General features: G+C 34.2%; 1 protein-coding gene across 7 annotated transcripts in view; it reads right to left on the bottom strand.

Moving 5' to 3' along the window:
* HGF (hepatocyte growth factor) overlaps window positions 1-21,850 on the bottom strand; it is a 99,828-nt gene that overhangs the window by 21,019 nt on the left and 56,959 nt on the right. For all 7 annotated transcript variants that reach the window (XM_056799488.1, XM_056799489.1, XM_007504020.3 and 4 more), the window contains 4 exons: window positions 16,688-16,862; window positions 10,665-10,792; window positions 5,803-5,905; window positions 3,155-3,288 (listed from right to left, as the gene is read on the bottom strand). In XM_056799488.1, the coding sequence (XP_056655466.1) occupies window positions 3,155-3,288; window positions 5,803-5,905; window positions 10,665-10,792; window positions 16,688-16,862 (540 nt within the window). The remainder of the gene's footprint in view (window positions 1-3,154; window positions 3,289-5,802; window positions 5,906-10,664; window positions 10,793-16,687; window positions 16,863-21,850) is intronic.

Here is a 21,850-nt window from a genome sequence, read left to right as displayed (position 1 = left end):
ATGAAGTAGCATTTTTTATTTCACTGGCTCAAAATGTGCAAAGTCCTTTGTTCCACTAAAACCTCATTAGACTATATTATACCCTAAAGCTAGTATCCTATATCTTACCTAGCATTCTTGATCGATCAAGTAGCTAAAAAAAAATGTCTGTACCTGTTACCTTCACTTCCTCCTCTTTCACTCACAGAGGCAGTTAAGTGGCAAAGTGGACAGAGCTCTAGACCTCGAGTCAGAAAGAACGGAGTTTAGTTCCAACATCAGGCTCCTACTTGCTACATGACCCTGAATAAGGAACTTAATCTCCATCTCCTTTGGTTACCTCATCTATAAAATAATCCCTTCTTGTGAGGGTTGTTGTACAGAAAAAAAATGAGACAATATTTGTAAAATAAACAATAGCTACAGTAATTCTTCCCAGATAACACTCCAGAATTCCCCGCCCATGAATTCTAAATATATCTATTGAATTCCTGCTATTTGTATATACATAATATAACATATATAATGCATTTTACATATATACAATTTCCAATTCAGACATAATTTGTTTTTGACATTCTAGTGTAATATATACCAATATTACCTTTATGCTTGATTTTTTTCTACTTGGGTCATAATATACTTTGTAGACTTTATATCCATTTAGATGACTGTGAAGATATCTCAATACTGTTTGTTCATTTGTTTTTGGTTTTTTTATCATTCATCTGGCCATCAATGTACACATACACACAAATATACACATATATATTTTGATTTGGCAGAAGATTTAAGTTGTTGACTAGATCAATTTCTAGACTTCTGAGCTGCTTTAAAAAAATTTACTTTTCAAACCTTAAAATTAAAATTATTTTCAATCCTTTGCCTTTTTAATCTGACATCTGACCTCATTACTCAATTAAAATTGTGGTGGTTTTTTTCCCAGTGTTACCAGAGATCTCTTAATGGACTCATTTTATGGAATGTTCTCATATATAATCTCATTTTAACCTCACAAATTAAACCGAGGACATAGGTATTATTCATATTTCTATTTTGCAGACAAGAAAACTGAGGCAGGCAGAGGTTGAATGAAACACAGCATCAAACAAGTCACAATTTTTGAGGCAAGATCCAAGCCCAAGTCTTCCTGAGATCCAGTGCAGCATTCTATTTGATACGCTACCTGGCTTCTTTTCTTTATGAACAAATCACCTAAAGGAACGGCTCCTTAGTTCACTGCAGTCTAACAGATGTAAAGCATCTGTTTGTAAAGCAAACAGATTTGTTGTACCGGTCTAAGAGCCAGGCTCAGAACCAGGTAAACCAAGGCTGGAGTCCTGCTTGTGACATATATCCTGGCAGTGTTATTCTATATAACCCAGTCACTTAAAATCTCATGGCTCTAAGAAACTCTCAAAGTTGTTACAAAGTTATTACAAAAAGAGTGCTGATCTGAACTTGCACCTAGTGGCTTCATCTGCTAATTCCCTACACCAAGGAAATCACAGGTCTAATCTTTATCTTCTATCCAGGCAGAGATAATAGGGAGTGTGGGTAGAGAACTGCCTAGGGTACAACAAGCAAGGAAATATAAGAAATAATTGGATATTCCTTTTATAGATGAAATTTTTCCTTACAAAAAAATCAGTTTTTCATGATACACAGGCATTATTTGTTGTATGAGGTCATGTTTCATGTTTTACAAGGAAGGATGTACAAAATCCTCCAGGAATTAATAGCACTGAGGAAGATAGTCCACATAAGTGACTAGAAAGCCAGGAAGTGCAAAGGCTTTTCACAATTATCTAGGAGTGAGTGGAAGTAGGGTACCAGGGTATCTATATCATCTGTGTCAATGGAAGTACATCTGAGTAATTCTTCTGGAGGTAGAAATGTCTGGATTATTATACATCTGTTGTTGTTTTTGGTCACACACACAATTCTTTATGACACTTTTGGAGTTTGTTTTTTTTTTAACAAAGATACCAAAGTGGTCGATTTCATTTTAGAAATGTGGAAGTTAAGGCAAGGTTTAAATGACTTGCCTAGAGTCAACCAGTCAGTATCTATTTGATACCAGATTTGAACTCAGGTCTTCCTGATATTATATCTGGTGTTCTGTCTACTGTGCCATCAGCTGCCCTGTGTCATTATCTAGATATCATATTCAAGTTATATGTGGAAAAAGAAGAAAGGAAAAAAGGAATAAGGATAGGGAGAAGGAGGAAAATATTTAGAAGGAAGAATGAGCAAAAGAAAAAATGGAAACAACTGGTTTTAAACTGAAAAAATTTCATTAGAAAGTCATCTAATTTTTATTAATTCTGACAGAATGGAATTCTGATTCTTTTTGCAAATACAAGATACTTAGTTCAGTTACAATTAAGCTGAATCCCAAAAATGTAATTTGTAGAAGAAATGTTCCTAAAAATGGGTTAAGATCCACTAATAATTTTAATCATCTTTATAATATCTGTTAACATGTATTTTAAAACAGCCCACAAATCTTCAGTTTATGAGGTTGGTCTTTTTGTTTGTTTGTTTAATTTTCCTTTCTTTTTCAACCACAAGATTGTGAAACATAGAACATTTTGTTTTATTGGGTTATTTAAAATTCATCTGGTCTTTCTTTGTATCTACCAAACAGGCACTTAATAAATTATTTTTGAGTAACATACTGTCATTGATTACATTCATGTGCATAATTATTCAACAATGCAAGTTACAGACAGTCCATAGCTTCCTGCCCCTTAAGACTCTCAACAGCATCACAAAAAACAATTCCTTGAGACTTTTTCTTAAAGATTTTTACATGAAAACAATCCTGGATTACTGAAATCTACCTCAGGACAACTCAAGCTATGGAAGTTTTCGGGTATGTTCCTACCAAAAGACTGTCAGTTTTCCAAAGACCAGTTGACTTGAGTGTCTATGAATAAGTAGCCTGGACACTTGGTGATAAACCTTGGTGCCATGCAATTAATATGCAAGAAAACTCCAAAATCATTACCAATCCTGAACAATCTCCCTTCTACTTCTGCTACACAGTGGTAGAGTGATGGAACAGGGGCAGAGAATGTGAAAAATTACATAAATAATTACTACTACAATAAATGGACACAATATAGTTAAAATATTTCATCTGAAAAACATTAGAAGCAAGCACACTTACAGCGAGAGATTGGGCAGTAATCCCAAGGAACAAGAGGATTGCCTGTGTAACACCAGGGCCCATGGGCATCATCATCTGGATTACGGCAGTAATTCTTATTCAGCTTACTAGCATCTGGTTCCCAGAAAGTATGCCTGCATAAAAGCGTGTTACATACATCATAAGCTATTCCCTCCAAGAAAATAAAATATTACAAAGAAGAGAGCATATAGTTTGCATTACCGATCTTACACTTTCACCACTTATAAAAGTATGTGTGTGAATGAACCCTTTCTTTAGAAACTTCCAACTTAAATTAGGGACATAAAGAATTCACAAACTTTCATTCTTTATAAATAGAATCCTTTTCTCTTCAATTAAAATAGTTTTTGTCAGAGATATAAAAAATGTAGGACGAATATGCAACTTTTTATTTGTTTGTTTTGCTCTTTATTCTATAACCTCTGAAGTGAAGAGAGTAAAGGCATCCAAAAGACAGACAGGAAGAAAAAAAAGATTTTATTGTTTGAGCCCATTTTTATGGTTAAGGCCACATATGAATGAATACTTATCTATATGTATGCAAATATTTTAGACTTTGCATCATTTGCAGCTATGCAAAGAATATGAGCTAAAAGTATTAATAGACACTGAGAGCTAAGACTAGAGCCTTAGAGAAATCAAATTACAAAAATCAAATGATGCAATATGAAGGGAAATATAATCATCATACTAATATTTAATTATTTTGTATCCCTTAATGTTCATAGATACAATACTACTGAGAAGTATGGGAAGACCTAATGCAAAGTGTTATTGAGTAAGATTTTTACATATGTATTTTATTAGACCCATTTCTAATGGTGTGTTGAGCTTCAGGACATTTTTTAAAAAGTAATTTGATCTATAAATCCTCCAATAATAGCTTGCCTCTTCAAGCATTAATTCTGTCCTAAAGTTTCATCCTTTCCTTATCACCTGCCTCCTTCCCTACGATGTACAAACTTCCCCGTGTCTTCCTTTCACTGGATTCTATCAACCCTTGAGTTCTCTTTTTTTAAAACACCTAAAAAGCCCATCTACATTCATCATCTCTATTTTCATCTCCCACTTCTCAGTTCCATTAAAACTTGTCTTCCTCAAGTCACCAATGAAGTAAGAGAAAGAAGGATCAAATGTCTACCCTTTTAAGAACAAAAATCTAGGGGTTATCCTATCCTCAATCCTTTCCTCTTCTTACTGATCCCTGATATCCACTGTCTGAGCTTGTTAATTTTATCTCCATAGCACACCACTCCCTCCACTCATGTGTCCATCATACTCGTTCAGGACCTCCTCAGCTCTTCTCTAGATTACTGAAATAAACAAGATCTACACAGTGCAAATGGAAAACCTTGTCAAAGGAGAGGCACTAGCAGTGAAGTAAGAAAGAAAAGGGCTCCTAGAGAAAGAAGTGTTTGAACTGAGTCTTAAAGGAAGCCAGGAAGTGGGGGTGAAAAAGAAGATCATTATAGTCATTGGAGAAGTCAGTAAAAAGGCATTTCATGATCATGTCTCTCCTGTTCTAAGAGCTTCAATGGCTCCCTATTGTCTTTAGAGTTAGGCAGTTTGGTGGATAGAATGTAGAGCCTAGAGTCAGAAAAAACTTCTGTAAGTTCAAAACCAGCTCAGACACTTACTAGATATGTGATCATGGTAAGTCATTTAACCCTGTTTGCCTCAGTTTCCTCATCTGTAAAATGAGTTGGAGAAGGAAATGGTAAACCACTCCAGAATCTTTGCCAGGAAAACCCCAAATGGTGTCATGAAGAGTCAGACATGACAAAAGTAGCTGAACAATAACAACAAAAATTGTCTTTAGGAAAAAATACAAATTCCTTTGTTTTTAGTCTACAGCTCTTTGGTCTGTCTTCAACTTATATTTCCAGATCACATTCATATCAGTCCCCCTAATTGAGTCTACATTTCAGACAAATTGTTTTACTTGCTCTACTTAAGATGACATTCTTCCATCTTTGTGTCTTTGTCCAGGTTTTTTCCATGCCTGGAATGCTTTCCCTTCTCTTGGAATATATTAATTACATTCAAGACTGAACTAAAGTGCCAGATCCTCCATTAGACCTTTCCTGATTCCTCCCAGTTGTTATCATATTTTCACTCCCTTACTCATTCTAGAATATAAACTATTTGAGGGCAGTCTCTATTTCCACTTTTGTCCTTTTATTTTCTATAACTAGAACAGTACCTTGGCAGGACATCAAAGACACCAAAAAATATCTTCTGATTTGAACTTAAATAGCCACATAAAGTCATAAATCAATTTCCTACCCTAATTATGCTCCTTTTCCTCCCACTCTTCTTTGTCCCACATTCCTGATGTTTGTATCCCATGATATTCTTATGTAAAGTCTCTGTCCTATGTACCCAAGGAAGTCCATTTACTCATTTTTATAACAATGGGAAAATGTCAGTCCCATAGGTAGTAAGTAGAAGAGCTGGCATTGAAACTCAGCCCATTTGATTCCAAATAAAGCTTATTTCCCCACTCTATCACACTGCCTCGACATTTATACTTGTCTTATTTCAAAGTACAGTCAGTCATAATATAGATAAATCCATGTTTCTACTATGACCATATGTTGATTACTTCCTAAGTAAAATTTACTCACCTGTGTAAATCTTCCATATTTTTGTCCCACATGGAACAAGTCAGCCCAAATCTTGTCCTGGATAAATTTCCCATATAATTCTTGCCATTCCCACGGTAACAGTCTAAATTAAAAAAAAAATAAAAATAACAGTACAGGAAGATAATCATTGAAAATTTTTAGAGCACAATGTAAGGAAGATTCTTTTTAAAACTCTAAAGTGAAATCAACAAAATGGAATAAAAAAATTACAAATAAACTCTACTATATATAACACAATACAAAATTACTAATTAAGGCCCAAGACTTTCAATCTGGAATAATTTTATGCCTTTTTTAAAAAAAGCTAAATTGAGTCCCTAAACAAGTTTAATGTTTTTGTATTAAAAATAAATAAGCAAATATTAATTTTAAAACTTAGCAGCAATTAAAAAATAGAAGTTTCTAACATGTCTTTTTAAAAATCTCATTATTTTAAGAATTTGTAGTCTGTAGCAGAAAGAGCACTAGACAAGGAATCCAGACAAGAGGGCTCTTGACCTGTCTCTGTCAGCTTGCTCTATTTCTCTGGGTCTTAGTTCCTTCATCTCCAAAATCTGCAGATTGATTTTTAAACTTTTTTTTTGCATGTGTCATGGACTCTAGATGTTCCTTCTTAGATGAAGGTTTGTAAGAAAAAAAGCCATAACTGAACAAAATGCTAATGCTTCACTAGTAGTTAGTGAAAATAAAGATGATACCAATGTCTGGGTGCGTGTGTGTATATATACATATATATGCATATATATGTGGGATATCATATACATATATATGTTGTATATATATGTGTGTGTGTGTGTATTTTTCACTATCCAAGTTCACAAACACACACACACACACACACACACTCGCGTGCGCATGAGGGCGATTCATTTATAGGCAAACCTGCAAAGGATATGGGGGGCTGTGGACATCAGTTGAATAACTTCTCATCTATATCATCTTTAATGTCCCTTCAAATGCCAAAACACCTAAGGTCTTTCTCTAACATTTTTAGTTGAGTGACATGTTAAATTTCAGTACCTGTTTGGACATTTATCTTATTCCCACTAATTGTTAGTTAACTTTTTATATGTGCAAATCCCCAATTAAGTTGTAAGCACTTTGGAGGAAGGGAATATGTCTTCTGTATCTTTTTTTCTCACACTTTACCTATTACAGTATTTTCCCCCAATTAATTGCTGAATGCAAATTGGCTGATTATTTGATTAATAATCAAAATAACAATAGCTTACATTAATGTAATATCTGCTACGTGATAGGCACAGTGCTTAGTGTTTCAAAGATATCAATTTCATCCTCATGGCAATCTTAGGAGGTAGCTACTGCTATGCCCATTTTTCAGATGCAGAAACTTGAGACAAACAGAAGTTAAATGAATGGCCCAGAGTCAAACAGTCAGTAAGTATTGGAGACCAGGTTTGAACTCAAGTTTAAGAAAACCTTAGACTCAACACATTATTCATTAAGCCGCATGAAATCTATTCTTTATCTTATATTTATTTGTCTGTGTACTTATCCATTCTGCCCTAATATGTAGAATGAAGGCAAAGACTAATTTTTTTGGTTTGTATCTCCAACCTCTAGCACAGTGCTTTGCACAGAGTAGGTACTTCACAAGTATTTGTGGAATAGAATATTTTCCCAGAAATTGATCTCTTTATTTTTAATATGCTTTTCTGTTTTTCTTTAAACTTTTTTTAGATAATTAATTTGTAAAAGACATGTATCATATATGTGTAAAGCTCTATGTCCCCATGTCTATCAGTACATGTGTTATGCTTAGACATTCAATATGAGAATAAAATTATAAGACTGTTTTGGAAAATTGGGTTCCATTTAACTGAAGTCTAACTTTTTTCTACTATATTATTGGAAAATCTTCATAAATATATTATTAATATAATTGCATATATAAAACAATCTACTCAAGTTAAGATGGCCTTGAGTACCTCACAGTTATCATTTGAAAATGAACTATTATCATATATGTTTCAAAATCAGACACAATGAAATCAATTTCTACTAACTAAAGGACATATGATGATTTTTTAAAAATGACAAATGTCAATTTGTTTTCTTTTTATTGAAATGAATTTTGATTATAATTAGATATAAATTTATAGGAGATAAACACTTCTAAATTTTGTAATTAGTTCCCCAAATTTTCTCTATCCACTATTTTTTTCCTATTTGGAAGACCAAAAAAAGCTTAAGTGTTTAAATCTGACTCACTGACAGTTATTCACAAAGCTTTTTAAAGATAATGCCCCATCAATGTGACAGAAATTTTGAAAATACTTTTTTCTACCAGAAAACTGTTTTGCAACTGTTTAAATAGTTTCTGAGCCAAAAATAAGTGTTTTGTACAGATCTTATATGGAGACATCCTAAATAAAATTTAAAAAATCAATATTGAGGGAAAATGTTTCATATAACATAAAATTATTTATTATATTTATTATTGTGTAAATCCTACTGATAATAATCAGGAGAGAATGCATATCTCTAGCACCTCTAAATATATCTTAATTTCCATATGAAATATTTCATTCCCCAACATCTTACTAAATTTCCATTTAGCTATTCAAATAATCAATCAACAACTATCTATTAAGTACTTGCTATGTTCCAGGTCCTGTGCTGAGCACTGGATATACAAAGCAAAAGCAAAAAGTCAAAGAAGTCAGACTATATCTAAATCAGACCATACAAGACGAATGATGATGAAAAGTACCTCCTCTGTTCAATTTCCTGTTGAATGATTTCACTTGTTTGTTCTGTTGACACATTCAAAACCAACATAACTAAAAGTGAACTCCTGGGACAGCTGGGTGGCTAACATTGGATAGAGAGCCACACCTACAGAACGGAGGTCCTAGTTTCAAATCTGGTCTCAGACACTTCCTAGCTTTGTGACCCTGGACAAGTCCTTTAACCACAATTGCCTAGCCCTTACTGCTCTTCTGCCTTAGAACTGATACTCAGCATTTGCTATGGACAGAAAGTAAAGGTATTTTAAAAGTGAACTCCTCACCTCCGACTCCAAACTGCCTTTCTGCCTGATTTTCTCTCTACCACAATTCTCCAACTTCCCCAGGCTCAGAATCTTTGAATTGCCTTTTGTTTTTCCATCTCTTTTAGTGAATCCATCAAATCTGCTGCTAAATCGTGTTGTTTTTATCTTCTACATTTCCCGCTAAAACCTTGCTATTTCATGTTCTTACCTAGGTTTTGCACTCCATCAGTACCTGAGTAATTGATCTGCCATAGACACCTCTATGATTATTTTACAGCTAGTAAAAACCCTTCATTGACTAAGCTATACTCCTGCTTCTGGTTCTCCCCCAGCTGGCTCAAAGACTTTATCTTTTTATTTCCCTTCTGGATTTTGCATTCTAGCCAGAAGACTGCTCTCCATCTCCTCCTGTTCTGAGCCCTTGTCCATATCACCTTTCATGCCTAACTGGGACACCTTTTCTCATCCCAGCATTCCCTCTGTTGAAGTCCATTTCTTCTTCCACCCCCAACTCATTCACAAAGCCTTCCCTCTCCTCCAAGTGAGAGTGAGCTCTGCCTCAGCAGATCTCGCCAAGCATGTTCCCTCATCACACATACTTTATGGATTCATGTGTAGCAGATTATATCCCCCACTGCCCATCTCATTCTTCTGAAATTGTCATTCTCCCTGAAAGTGGTGACTGTTATTGTATGCATATATACAATATGTGCATATATTATCTATATATATATATATTCCTAAGGCTTAGTACAGTACTTTGATAAAAGTAAAGGCTTAATAAGAGTTGATCAAATTGAATTGGATACACTGCAGATACGCCCTAATATAGTTCTAATACTAATCCAGGGCTTGTATCAGAATAATACTAATTTTATCCTCTACTAGCTCTACTTCAAAACCAATCTATATGAATAACACAAATAAGTAGAAAACATGGATGTTACCAAACCTCCTTTTAACATTTGTTTTTAACTTCCTGTACAAGAACAATAAAACCCACTAGAGATCCAACTGCTTTCCCATTCACGAATCTTCCTCTTACAGCTGCTAATAAGCAATGACACTCATAAAATGATGAGATCAGGTAGAAGAAGAATTAGCAAAAGCAATGACTGCCATTCTTCTCCTTGTGTTCCCAGTGCCTAGCGCAGTGCCTGGAGAACAGTAAAAGCTTGGTAGATATTGGTCAAATTGACCTCAATACACTGGACATATGCCCTAAAGCAAACCAATACAAATATAAGTCTCATGCAGAAATAGTAGAAAGCATTGAGGCAAATTCCATTAACTAATCTTGGTTCTCTCCAGGAGGATTTAGAGATGATTATACCATCACATATTTGTCCATCTATCTATAAAGCTATCTGTAGACAGAAATAGACATATGATTATCCATGCAAAAATATATACTATAGGTAGATAGGATTGAGGACTGTATCTCTAAATTTATTGGTATAGGGAAGTCCCAAGAAGGGAAGAAACCTTCTTCCAAAACCTAGTGATGACTTCTTTGTAATTGTAGTCTTAGAGTTGCCTAGAATACTGAGGCAATTGCTTAGGACCGTATGACCAGTGTGGAGAATGAACCTAGAATCTTCCTGGCTTCTAAGCTGTTCTATGCACTATCCCATCCTGCAGATAGACAGATAACTACAGACAGACAGAGAGATGATAGGAATAGAAGTAGAGACAGACTGGTATAAAATATAGACAAACATGTAACCATATTTTTTTGTGTAGTTAAATATGTTGAAATACCTGTCCTCAGTTTACTAGCTCTTCCCTAATTTAGTTAGGCACAAAACATATCATGATTCTATACCTTGTTGACTTGAAACATCACACTTTGGAATCTGGGAACAATAGCCAATCCGAATATTTGGATCTGTTGTAAAACACCAGGGTGATTCAGCCCCATCTGGATTTCGACAGTAATTTTCTCTTAGATCTCTGTGAAAAGATAATCATGTTAATGTAAATTGGAAGTTTCATACTCATGAAATCAATACTATAATATTTCTGAAAATACAGAATGTACATAATGGATGAATAATGTCCAATGTGTAAAGAATTTATGAAATTAAAGCAATGAATAAAGTCATAAGACTTTATTCTTATATAAGACACATAAGACAGTCTTGTACATTTAAAGATTCCTTTATCTCTAAGATAATAATTAGCATCAATAGTTGATGAAGAAGTATCATGTAACCATTTTTGGATGATAAGGGAGAGATATAGATGGCAAGAAGAGAGTTAACTAATTTGATACTTTTATCTATACATTCTCATATCTTGAGCTGTTTTTCACTTTCAATTTTATATAATATATAAATGGCACTTTATGGTATTTTTTAAACCCTTACCTTCCATATTGGAATCAATACTATGTATTGGTTCCAAGGCAGTAGAGTGGTAAGGGCTAAGCAATGGGGGTTAAGTGACTTGCCCAGGGTCACACAGCTGGGAAGTGTCTGAGGCCAGATTTGTACCTAGGACATTTTATGGTATTTTTAAAGATGAGTGCAATTTTGTTTCAAATACATTTTTATTATTCTACATTAAGCTATAGTTAATGGTGGATATATATAGACTTGTACTGGTTCTATGGAAGAAAAGCTGTGAGGACTAGGAATTGTGGGTTGTGACTTGCCCAGGATCACAATGAAGCCTTTAAATATGCCTTGAGGAACAGTACCATATAAAAAGAGAAGAGAATTTGGAGTCTGCACAGTTTCAAAGTATGTCAATACAGAAAATATCTTTAAATGAGCTTTAAATGTTATGGACAAAAGAATATTCACAGTATTGATATGGATCCACTGATGCAGATCATAAACCTTTAATGCATTAGTGAAGGTGCTATGACCTAAAAAAGTCACCAACTGATCACTAACCTTATGTAATGAGCATCTTCAAACTTAGCTAGACTGATCTAATCTCCAAAATAAAGAGACGGAGTATCAATGAATCCATATTTGAAATCTTTGTAGAACCTGCCAGAGTATGTGCTATACTGGCATAGCCCATAGAAATTCAGGGTAAAATTCATACCGTGATGAATCACTGAAATATGTCTTTAGCAAATGACCCTCAAATATATTCTGTCTAAATAAAGGAGGTTACTTCTTTCTTGAATTTCTTTTCTTTCCTATCTTACTTTTTTCCTTTACAGCTGTCATCCAGTAACAAAATTAATTCTTCTATTCTTGAATTAGTAGATACTTTTGAGATTATTATGAAAGTTTCAAAAATGGCAACCTAAATATAACCAAATAAATTTATGAATATATAAGAGAACTTACATAATTTTCTCCTTCCAACTTTTGTACATTTTCAAAGACTTAACTCCCATACCTAGAAGATTCCTTCCATAGCTATTTTGAGAGCTTTCCCTTCCTTTAAAGACCAGTTGATGTGTTTCCTCCTCTCTGAAATCTTTCTGATTCTTTCAACCAGAAGTGATTCTACTTTTTTGAAATCCATATGCATCTTTTTTTAATTTTGCCTATAAAGTTATCAGAGTTTAATTTGCATTATACTTGTGTGCATGTTTTAATCTTCCATTAGACTATAAGCTCTTTATGGGCAGATGCTGTCTTTTGTTTCATTTCTATTTTCAGTGCCTTGCCTATAGTTAAACTTCGATGGATCTATAAACAAAATAGAATCTTGAAACTATCACTCCATAAAAGCTTTGTATAGGATCTACCAATAGGCTGAATGACTTCCATATTTTCTTAATATTTAACAGAGGCCAATATAACATTTGCACGGTCCATATTTTGACTGCATGATAAAGTTACCATTTTTTTCTGATCATACATATCTGCAAAGACATAATTATATCATATATATCATATAAAAGCCATTATTGGTCATAGGCCTGCTTGTGTCTACATCATTTCATTATCCTTTGGGACCCTTACAATTTTGGTTCTTCTGAGATTATAGTTTTCTATTATTTATAGAAATAAAAGGATTCTTTGAACTAGGTGGCCTTCACTGTCCTTTTCAGCATTTATAATGTAATATTAATGATTAGAGTCAGTTAGGTCATATAAAAGACAGAGCCTTAGGCCCAAAATCTGGAAGATCTGAGTTCCTATATAGCCTAAGATAAATATTAGCTTTTTGACCTCGAGCAGGTTACTTATCTTCCCCCGCCTCAGTTTCTTCCCCAATAAAATGTGCATCATACTAGCTTCGCAGAGTTGTTTTGAGGATCAAATGAGATAATATACATTAAAGTACTTCACATTATGAGATGTGCTTAGCATTATCTGTCCCACACACTTGTACGGGATATTTGTGCCTGACCAGTGGTAGGCCCTTTTCAGTTTGTATTGGTCTGATCAGCCATAAGCCATAGTCATACACATTGTACATCCTGACATAGTAATGTCATTTTGGTTCTTTTTGAGTTTGAAGGTGTGTAACTGGAATTGTGTCCCCGGACTACATTACCCAGCATCCTGCTCTCCTGCTGTCTTAGCAGGATGTGGATTTCTGGGTAGGATGTGGATTTCTGGGTAGCTCTGCCTCTCAGGGGCGGGGCTTCCAGTTGGGGTTTTTTGAGGGGAGGAGGTCGGGCAAGGGGCTCCTGTGAGGCTCAGTCTCTTCTTTCTGCTCAGAGAAAGAACTACTTAATAAAAAATAACCCTACAAAAGTGAAATACTTTATAGTTGTTATTTTTTTCCTACAAAGAACCATAACCAAATCAACCAGTGACTGGAGGTAGAAGATTTTCTTTTAAATGCTTAATACCTATTATTACCACTAAGCAATGTGCTTCCATAGGAAAGAGGAGCTTGGCATCATTAAAAGCACTCTACATTTTCCAAAATGGAATCCAAATCACTCTCTTCTGCTTATCCAATTCTGGGATGAACTCATGACCATCTCTATATTCCATTACACACGCGCCCATATACATATACTTCTGTATTAACTCAATGGAGTACCAGTTGTCATAAATTGAACAATATTTGTTTTCTGTCTCTTGTAAGTGACTTTGGATATAATTTATGAGAACCTGAGGGTTTCAGAGCTCAGTGGAATCAATGGAGCATCTAGTGAACCTTAAAAGCAAAAGGGAATTTTTATTTGTGTACAGGCTCCAGTATGATTTTTGTGAATGTTTAGAGTTTAGAGAACTCATCTCTTCCTGTCACCTCTCACATGGCAACTACTTAAAAAAATATATATTTGGTTGTATCCATTTCCTTTATCTTCTCAGTGATTTATCTAGGAAGCTAGATATTGTCATAAGTATAGAACATGTACTAAAATCCTGAGGTTTAATATCATTTTAGATAACTTTTTAAAATATTTTCAAATTTGTAATTAAATGCTCATCAACCAAATGTTGTTGTGTTTTTTGTTTGTTTGTTTGTTTTTTATAAAACCCTGACCTTCTGTCTTAAGGGCTAGGCAATGGGGGTTAAGTGACTTGCCCAGAGTCACACAGCTAGGAAGTGTCTGAGGCAAGATTTGAACCCAGGACCTCCTGTCTCTAGGCCCGACTCTCAATCCACTGAGCCACCCAGCTGCCCCCCAATTATTGTTGTGAAAAATTATACTTTTGAATATTTTTCCTGTTTCTTTGTGTTCTTACCTATCATAAATCATAAATTTAATTGTAAAGATTCATCTTTTATTACAATATAAAATAATTTAGAAGCACTTCAAAGTTTATTACAAAATAAGATTTTTGAAAATTTAAGGGGCTTTATGTAAATATAATAACTTATTTACACCTAAGAGGCCAACCTAAAATCAAGAATAGTTTAAAGGAAAGAATGTGGAACTAACTGCCTATAATATACAACAGTGAAGCTACCATATCATCAACCCAGTTTCAGGTTGGCAGTCACTCCTACTATATCTCTCATTTCATTTCTCTGACTGCCTTACGTCCAAGCACAGACTGTTTCATTTAAGGATATAAGAAAATTGATTGCCAAAGTTTCAAACTCATTGAATGGCATGTGTTCATAATTTGAGACCAAATTCAAACCTTTGGCTGTTCTAGATCTTATGAAAAAGCCAATTATTAAGAAAAAATTAATAAGAGTAAAAGTCTTTTTCTCTGTGACACCAAATACTTACATTTTGACAAATTATGTGTGAACACGAATGTATATATTAAATTTCACATAAAATGTGCTTGGTTTACAGTGAAGTAAGCTTTGTTTTTTTTTTTTAATTTGACCCAAAATAACTAAATGAAAGCATTGGGTGTATAGTAACCCTACGTATTTGCCAGTGCCAAATTTTGTAGTGTCTGAGGTGAGTGTCTAAATCTGGAAACACCTCATTAATTGGAATTTAGGTAGAAAGGAAAACTAGACTCACCCTAATATTTTTTTCCTGAATTTTTTCCTCTCTATTGAAACATGAATTGTTTATGGCTGCTAATGAAGTGGGAATAAAGGGAAGAGGTAATTATGTGATTGATACTGTTTCATCACAAGCAGTGTCATTAAATAATACACCTTGGCAAAGTTCTCATTTAAAGAAAAGATTCAGCATCTGGAAGAAAGAGCATTTTAATGGCACTGAAATTTGATGTCAAGTATTTCAAAAGTAACAAGAAATTTACCAATGTGCCACATTGTACCAGGCCAACACACTACTACCAGATGAACTCATGAATATACTCCATGGCAAAATCTTAGGCTAGACAATGTGGCTTTCATTCTTTATTTTAATATTTTTGTTTGCACTTAGTAATTTAACAGCTAAATTCTTTATGAAATAATAGTTCAAAGGAAAAGAATGTGACTTGAATTTCTTAGACACCAATTACTACGTAAGTCTTGATAATTTACGTGGGTATGAAATATATGGATTCAATTCATATGCTCATTCTATTTTCTCTGAAAGAAAAGTCAGTTAAATGTTTAACTATATAGTAATCTTTTAAATATACGTCATAATCTACCATTAATCTGGCATAACTTTAATTTTTTCTCTTTTTATGAATATCTTTGCATCTTCTCATTTTGATTTTAGCTTTTAATTTTGGGTCATCTTGATTGGTTATAATGAATGATTTGTTACATAGATATAGAGTAGGGGAAAGATTGGGAGACGGGCAATGGCCATTAACAATTTAATAATAATAATGTAATAAGCCTAACAGGAGTTCCACAGTATATACAGGCAAACTATTTTTTTAAATAGCCTATTGACTAAATTATTTGTAACATCTCTACTACTTAAACCTGCCAATTTTAGCTTAATCTATTTCTTGAAATATTAGAATTTAAAATGTGTCCAAAACACTTAAGGAATAAATCAAAGTATCCTTAATTAAATTTCAATTACAATGAAGTCAAAGAGAGAAGACAGTATTAGTAACATGTAACAAGTGAAATACAGGAGTATCTAATTTCAATTAATATTTTTCATAGTAATAATAGCTTTCTTTGGCTTAAATCATTCAGACAATAGCTTTAGTGTCCTGCTTAAAGTGACTTGCTTGGATTTACTCTGGGAAATTTATTCGGGAAATATATTTAAGTATTTGTATATATTTAATTTTTAGCATAGTTCTCAAAGGAAAATGCTTCCCATGCTACAAAATTATATCTGAAAAAAGAGAGCTGTGTTCCCTTTTGAAGGAAAAACAAAAAACACCCTCCTCCAAAATCAATTTACAAACTTAAGAAAACACTTAAAATCCAGAATTTTGGCACCCTTTAATTATTTTCAAAATGTGCACCAGGGAACAAATAAAAAGGTTTATGACCCAAATATTAGAGTCGACCACCTTGTCTCTTCCTGTTCAAAGGACAAACTATCATGACCCATAATATTTTTCATCAAACTGTACTTACTTGCATTTGAAGTTCTCAGGAGTTATGTCATGCTGATGGGGATACTGAGAGTCCCAGCGCTGGCATGGAATTCCATTCCATATTGTGTTCACAGTACCTCGATAACCTTCTCCTTGACCTCTGATACAATGGGTTGTTTCCATAGGAATCTCACTGTTATTCATAGTGCTATGAGCTATTTAATACAAAGCAAAACGGAAAAGGAAAGTATTCTTTATTATATAGCATTGTCTGTCTCATTTTTCCATCCATTTATATTGTTAATATATTCCTGTCATTTTAGAAAGTTCTTAACGAATTTGATTTGATTCATACTACCATATAATTATATGTAGTATCCTGGGTTCATGTTTTCCCATGATACAAATTATAGAAGTCCTGTTATTAAATACTTTTCGAAGGATATATACATTTGTATGTATATAAGCGTGTACATATGTATATACATATATACACCTTTTTTTAGAAGTTCCACAGTACTAAAATATTTCTCCAATGCTCTAAAATAAAGATGTTTATACCATGTTTACCCATAATCTTGCCTCTAACAAAATAATTAATGTAGTCCATAACTCCATGGAAATTCATCCTTAACAAAGTGCTAATGCAATTTTTGGCCATATTTTTAAATAGAACACTTTAAATGTTCCTTTTATCCATCTTTTGGGCATTTTAAACTGCTGTATCTGCTAACATTAATGTCTTCTGTCTCCTTCCAAGATCTTCTACAGTACTTACCACTTTTCTGGAAGGTTAGGAAACTCACCAAGTGAATAAAAATGAGTTAAATTCAATTTCTACTATAATATATTAACTTAATTTTTGTCACTATATTGATTCAGTTTATAAAAAATTAGCTGCTTGTGACTTTGAAAATATGATTTTAAAATTTTAGAACTATATTCCCAAATTATTATTTATGAACACTACTTAAGTTTATCCACTCTAGGACATTTGCCATTCTTTGTTCTAAAACTATCTATATCTATGTATTTTCCCCTAACTGCAACACTTTTTCTTTTTTGAATGCCAGGGGACAAATGTTGCCAGCAGAATGGAGGAATCTAAGTCAAACTTAATGTTGCAGGTTAAAATCCCAAAGAACTCTGCTTCTCCATGGTCTTCTGAATGAGAGCTAAGCAGAGAACTCATGGGGATATTCTACATCAAAATCACAAATTAGTTCTCCAATTCTGAACCGCAATTGCCAAAATGAAAAGAGAAAAGCCAAAATGAAGTCTGGCTTCAGCAACATAGAACTGAAATGGTTCTGCCTTGTTATTGGTTTTTTGCCCATAACTGATGAAGTATAATATAATCTCCTTGAGTTCAGGAACTGTTTCATTTTTGTTTTTACTTTCTTTGCCCCATTGTTAGCACTCTGTGACTCAGAAGGCTGTTAAAAAATACTGGTTCATTGACTGATAAATACAGAACATTTTTTTTTGCATAAGCATTTATGGGCCACAGCTCCTCCATGTCATTTTTATTCATTTAGGGTTGGCTGACAATTTGAGGCGATTATTCTCACAAATCAACACTACCTCATGTCTACTGTAAGCACTATCTTTGAATCCTTACCTTCAATCACCACGTATAGCCATTCAGTTGCCAAATCCACAGCTATTTCATTTTATCCTTTCTCTCTACTCATGTAATCTTATCTTCATTAACTTGCATTCAATCATCATCACCATCACCTTGGTCTCCCTCTCTCTAGTCTCTCCCCCTATAGTCCATCCTCTAACCCCTGACACACCCACCAAGAAGCTAAGGTGATATTCCCAGAGGACAGTTTTGATGATGTCATTGTCAATAAATTATATTAGTCAAGTCAACAAGTATAGTAATTACTGTATGCCAAGCACAGTGCTAAGATGAATATAAATACAAAAACAGTCCTTGTTCTCAGGGAGTTTATAATGGAGACACCTTGGAAAATAATTATGGAAACAGGAAAATTGGCGAAAATCACAGAGGAAAGACATTAACATTAAGGAGAACTGGAAAAGTCTCATAGAAGGTGGGGTTTTATTTGAGACTTGAAAAAAATCCAGGATAAGGGCAATTGGTGATTCAGTAGTTTGAGATCCAGACCTAGAAATGGAAGGTCCTGGGTTCAAAAGTGACCTCAGACACTTCCTTACTGTATAACCCTTGAAAAATCATTCAGTTCTCAATGATTAGCCCTTACCACTCTTCTGCCTTGGAACCAATACACAGTATTGATTCTAAGACTGAAGGTAAGGTTTTCTTTTTGGGTTTTTTTTTTTAAGAAAAAAAGTCAGGAGGCAGAAGTGGGAAGGGAAAGCATTCCAGGAATGGGAACTCCACTGTGAAAAATCCAGTGAAAAGGCATAGGTTCATGAAATGGAGTGACTTCTGAGAGGAATAGCAAGGAGTCCAGTGTCACTGGATAACAGAGTCCATGAAAGGGGGATAAAATATAAGAAACCTGGAAATGTTGGAAACATCCAAAGTATGCTTTAAATGGCAAAATTAATGATTTTATATTTTATCTTGGTGGAAATCTCCAGGATTTGAACCTAGGTCCCCTTGATTCCAAACCTGGCATCCTATCCACTCTGTTAACCACCTGCCCCATATGCACATCTCTTCTAATAGAATGTAAGCTTATCAAGGACACAGACTATTTCATTCTTGTCTTTATATCCCCAGAACTTAGCATAATAATAGATGCTTAATTTAATTGTGGATTTATTGGAATTAACTAAAACTTTAGATAGAAAATCAATTTAACTTTTTTTTAATCTGAGACTGATTGATAAAACAAAATCACTTTTATTGTGCAAGGAAATACATTATTTCATTTTGTGTCTGATGCTAAAATTGGTTTGCAACTTCTACCCACAAGTCACCTCATAGCAGTGTAACATATGTATCAGAGACAAGTTTGGTAATACAAAGAAGAGTGCAATCTTGGTATTTAAAATAGTCTGTTCAAAAAAAAATAAAAATAAATTAGTCATAGACAAAGAGATGGTGATCACATAATTAATAAATAAGGTAAGAAATGGTTGTACATTGAACTCCATCCTAAGATGCAACTAATGGAAAACAAGCAAATGGAGGAATATGAATATTGGTATCCCTGTAAGTAGTGGCATATTTATTTTGATGCTGATCAGTCTGCTGCACAATGAGTTCAGTGCTATTGCCCAGTGATGTTTTGGAGAGAGTCCTATTGTCAGAGGCAGCTAGATAGCACAGTGGATCTCTGCATCAGTAATCTGGTCTCAAGCATTTACAAGCTGTACGATCCTAGACAAGTCACTTAACCCTGTTTACTTCAGATCCTCATCTATAAAATGAGCTGAAGAAGGAAATGATAAATCATTCCAGTATCTCTGCCAAGAAAATCCCAAATGGGATCACAAAGCTTCAGACATGACTGACTGAAAATGACTGAACAACAAATACACTATTGTCAGGAGATCTTGAACATATTATATATATATATATATATATATATATATATATATATATATCTTCAAAGGTAACCCAATAGACACTACATTTTTGATGTCTTAATTACAAATGAATTTAAGAGATAGCATGATTCAATGGAAAGAGGTCTAGCTGAGGCATGAACCAACCCATCTCTGCAAGTCATTTGGTCTTTGTGGACCTCAGCTTCCTCACTGACAAAGTAGAATAGATAACTTCTAAGTTCCTTAGATCTAGGTACTTGATCTATGCACCTATGATTTGATGAAATAGGGAAACTACATGGGAGAATTTTATAAGTTGAGAACCCAAAGAAGTTGAATATTCAAGATTATATCAAAACATTTTACTTCTAATTTTGAAATATATGAACAAGAAGAAATCAATTACCATTGAAATCCATCATTTAACTTGCTTAAACTTTTAACAGCATCATTTTTTAATATTTATCCCCTAAAGTACTGACTGCTCTGCAGCATACTGGGAGCTCAGTCTATGCTCTAGACTCCTTCAGTGACAGGCAAAGGTAAAAAAGAGAAAAGCCAAAGATTTTGAGCATGCTCATTTGGGATGCTATGAAACTTATTCACTGGTCTTGGGAACCTCTCTTTAGGGATCCCATTACTCTTGTTCTTCGCATGTACAATAGGAACATTTGTCAGGTACCACTCAGTGCCATACAAAAAAGAACTAATGTCAAATAATTCTGTGGTGAGCAGTGGCTATAAACTTGGTATAAGATTCCAAATCACAAAGGAGGTAAAGAAAGGTTCTCCCTGTCCATATCCAGGGTATCTTATATATTCAGGTGGAAGCAAAAAGGTAAGTAATGGAATAGCAGGGTCTTTCCTAAAAATAATAAACAGTGTATATCTAAAACCATCAGTAAGCATCATCTGCAATAGGAATAAATTAGAAGCCTTCCCAATAAGATCAGGAGTGAAACAAGGATGCCCATTATCACCTCTATTATTTAACAATGTACTAGAAACACTAGCAGTAGCAATTAGAGAAGAAAAAGAAATTGAAGGTATTAAAATAGGCAATGAGGAGACCAAGCAATCACTCTTTGCAGATGATATGATGGTCTACTTAAAGATTCCTAGAGAATCAACTAAAAAGCTAGTGGAAATAATCAATAACTTTAGCAAAGTTTCAGGATCCAAAATAAACTCGCATAAGTCATCAGCATTTCTATATATATACTGATTTTGACTTATTAACATTTCTCCTATATGACCCTATCTTTCCTCTGACACAGCCACTATCCTGATACAGACCCTCATCACCTCAAACCTACACTATGTGTCCTCCTGACTATATTCTTTCCTCACTCCAGTCCAAACTCCTTTTAGCTAACAATAAGTTCTCCCTAAAATGCAGATCTTACCATATCAACCTACTATCAGTAATTTACAGTGGCTCCCTAGCACCTCCATGATCAAATTAAAAAATTCTCTCATTGGCTCTTCAAGCCCTTTATCATCTAGTCCCCTCCTACCCTTCCAGTTTTCTTCTATCTTATTCCCTTCTATGTACTCTTCCATCCAGTGACAATGGTCCACTTGCTATTCCTTGAATAAGAAAGTTCATTTTCCCTGATTGTCCCCCAAACCTGGAATGCTCATCTTTCTTGTCTCAGATGCCACAATCCTACTAGGGAGGACTGGTCTGGAGAGGTGGGAAGGTGCTGCA

The sequence above is a fragment of the Monodelphis domestica genome, chromosome 5 (genome assembly GCF_027887165.1).
Source record: "Monodelphis domestica isolate mMonDom1 chromosome 5, mMonDom1.pri, whole genome shotgun sequence".
Taxonomy (NCBI): domain Eukaryota; kingdom Metazoa; phylum Chordata; class Mammalia; order Didelphimorphia; family Didelphidae; genus Monodelphis; species Monodelphis domestica.
Note: the sequence above shows the minus strand (reverse complement) of the source record. Positions and strands in the feature narration are given on the sequence as shown.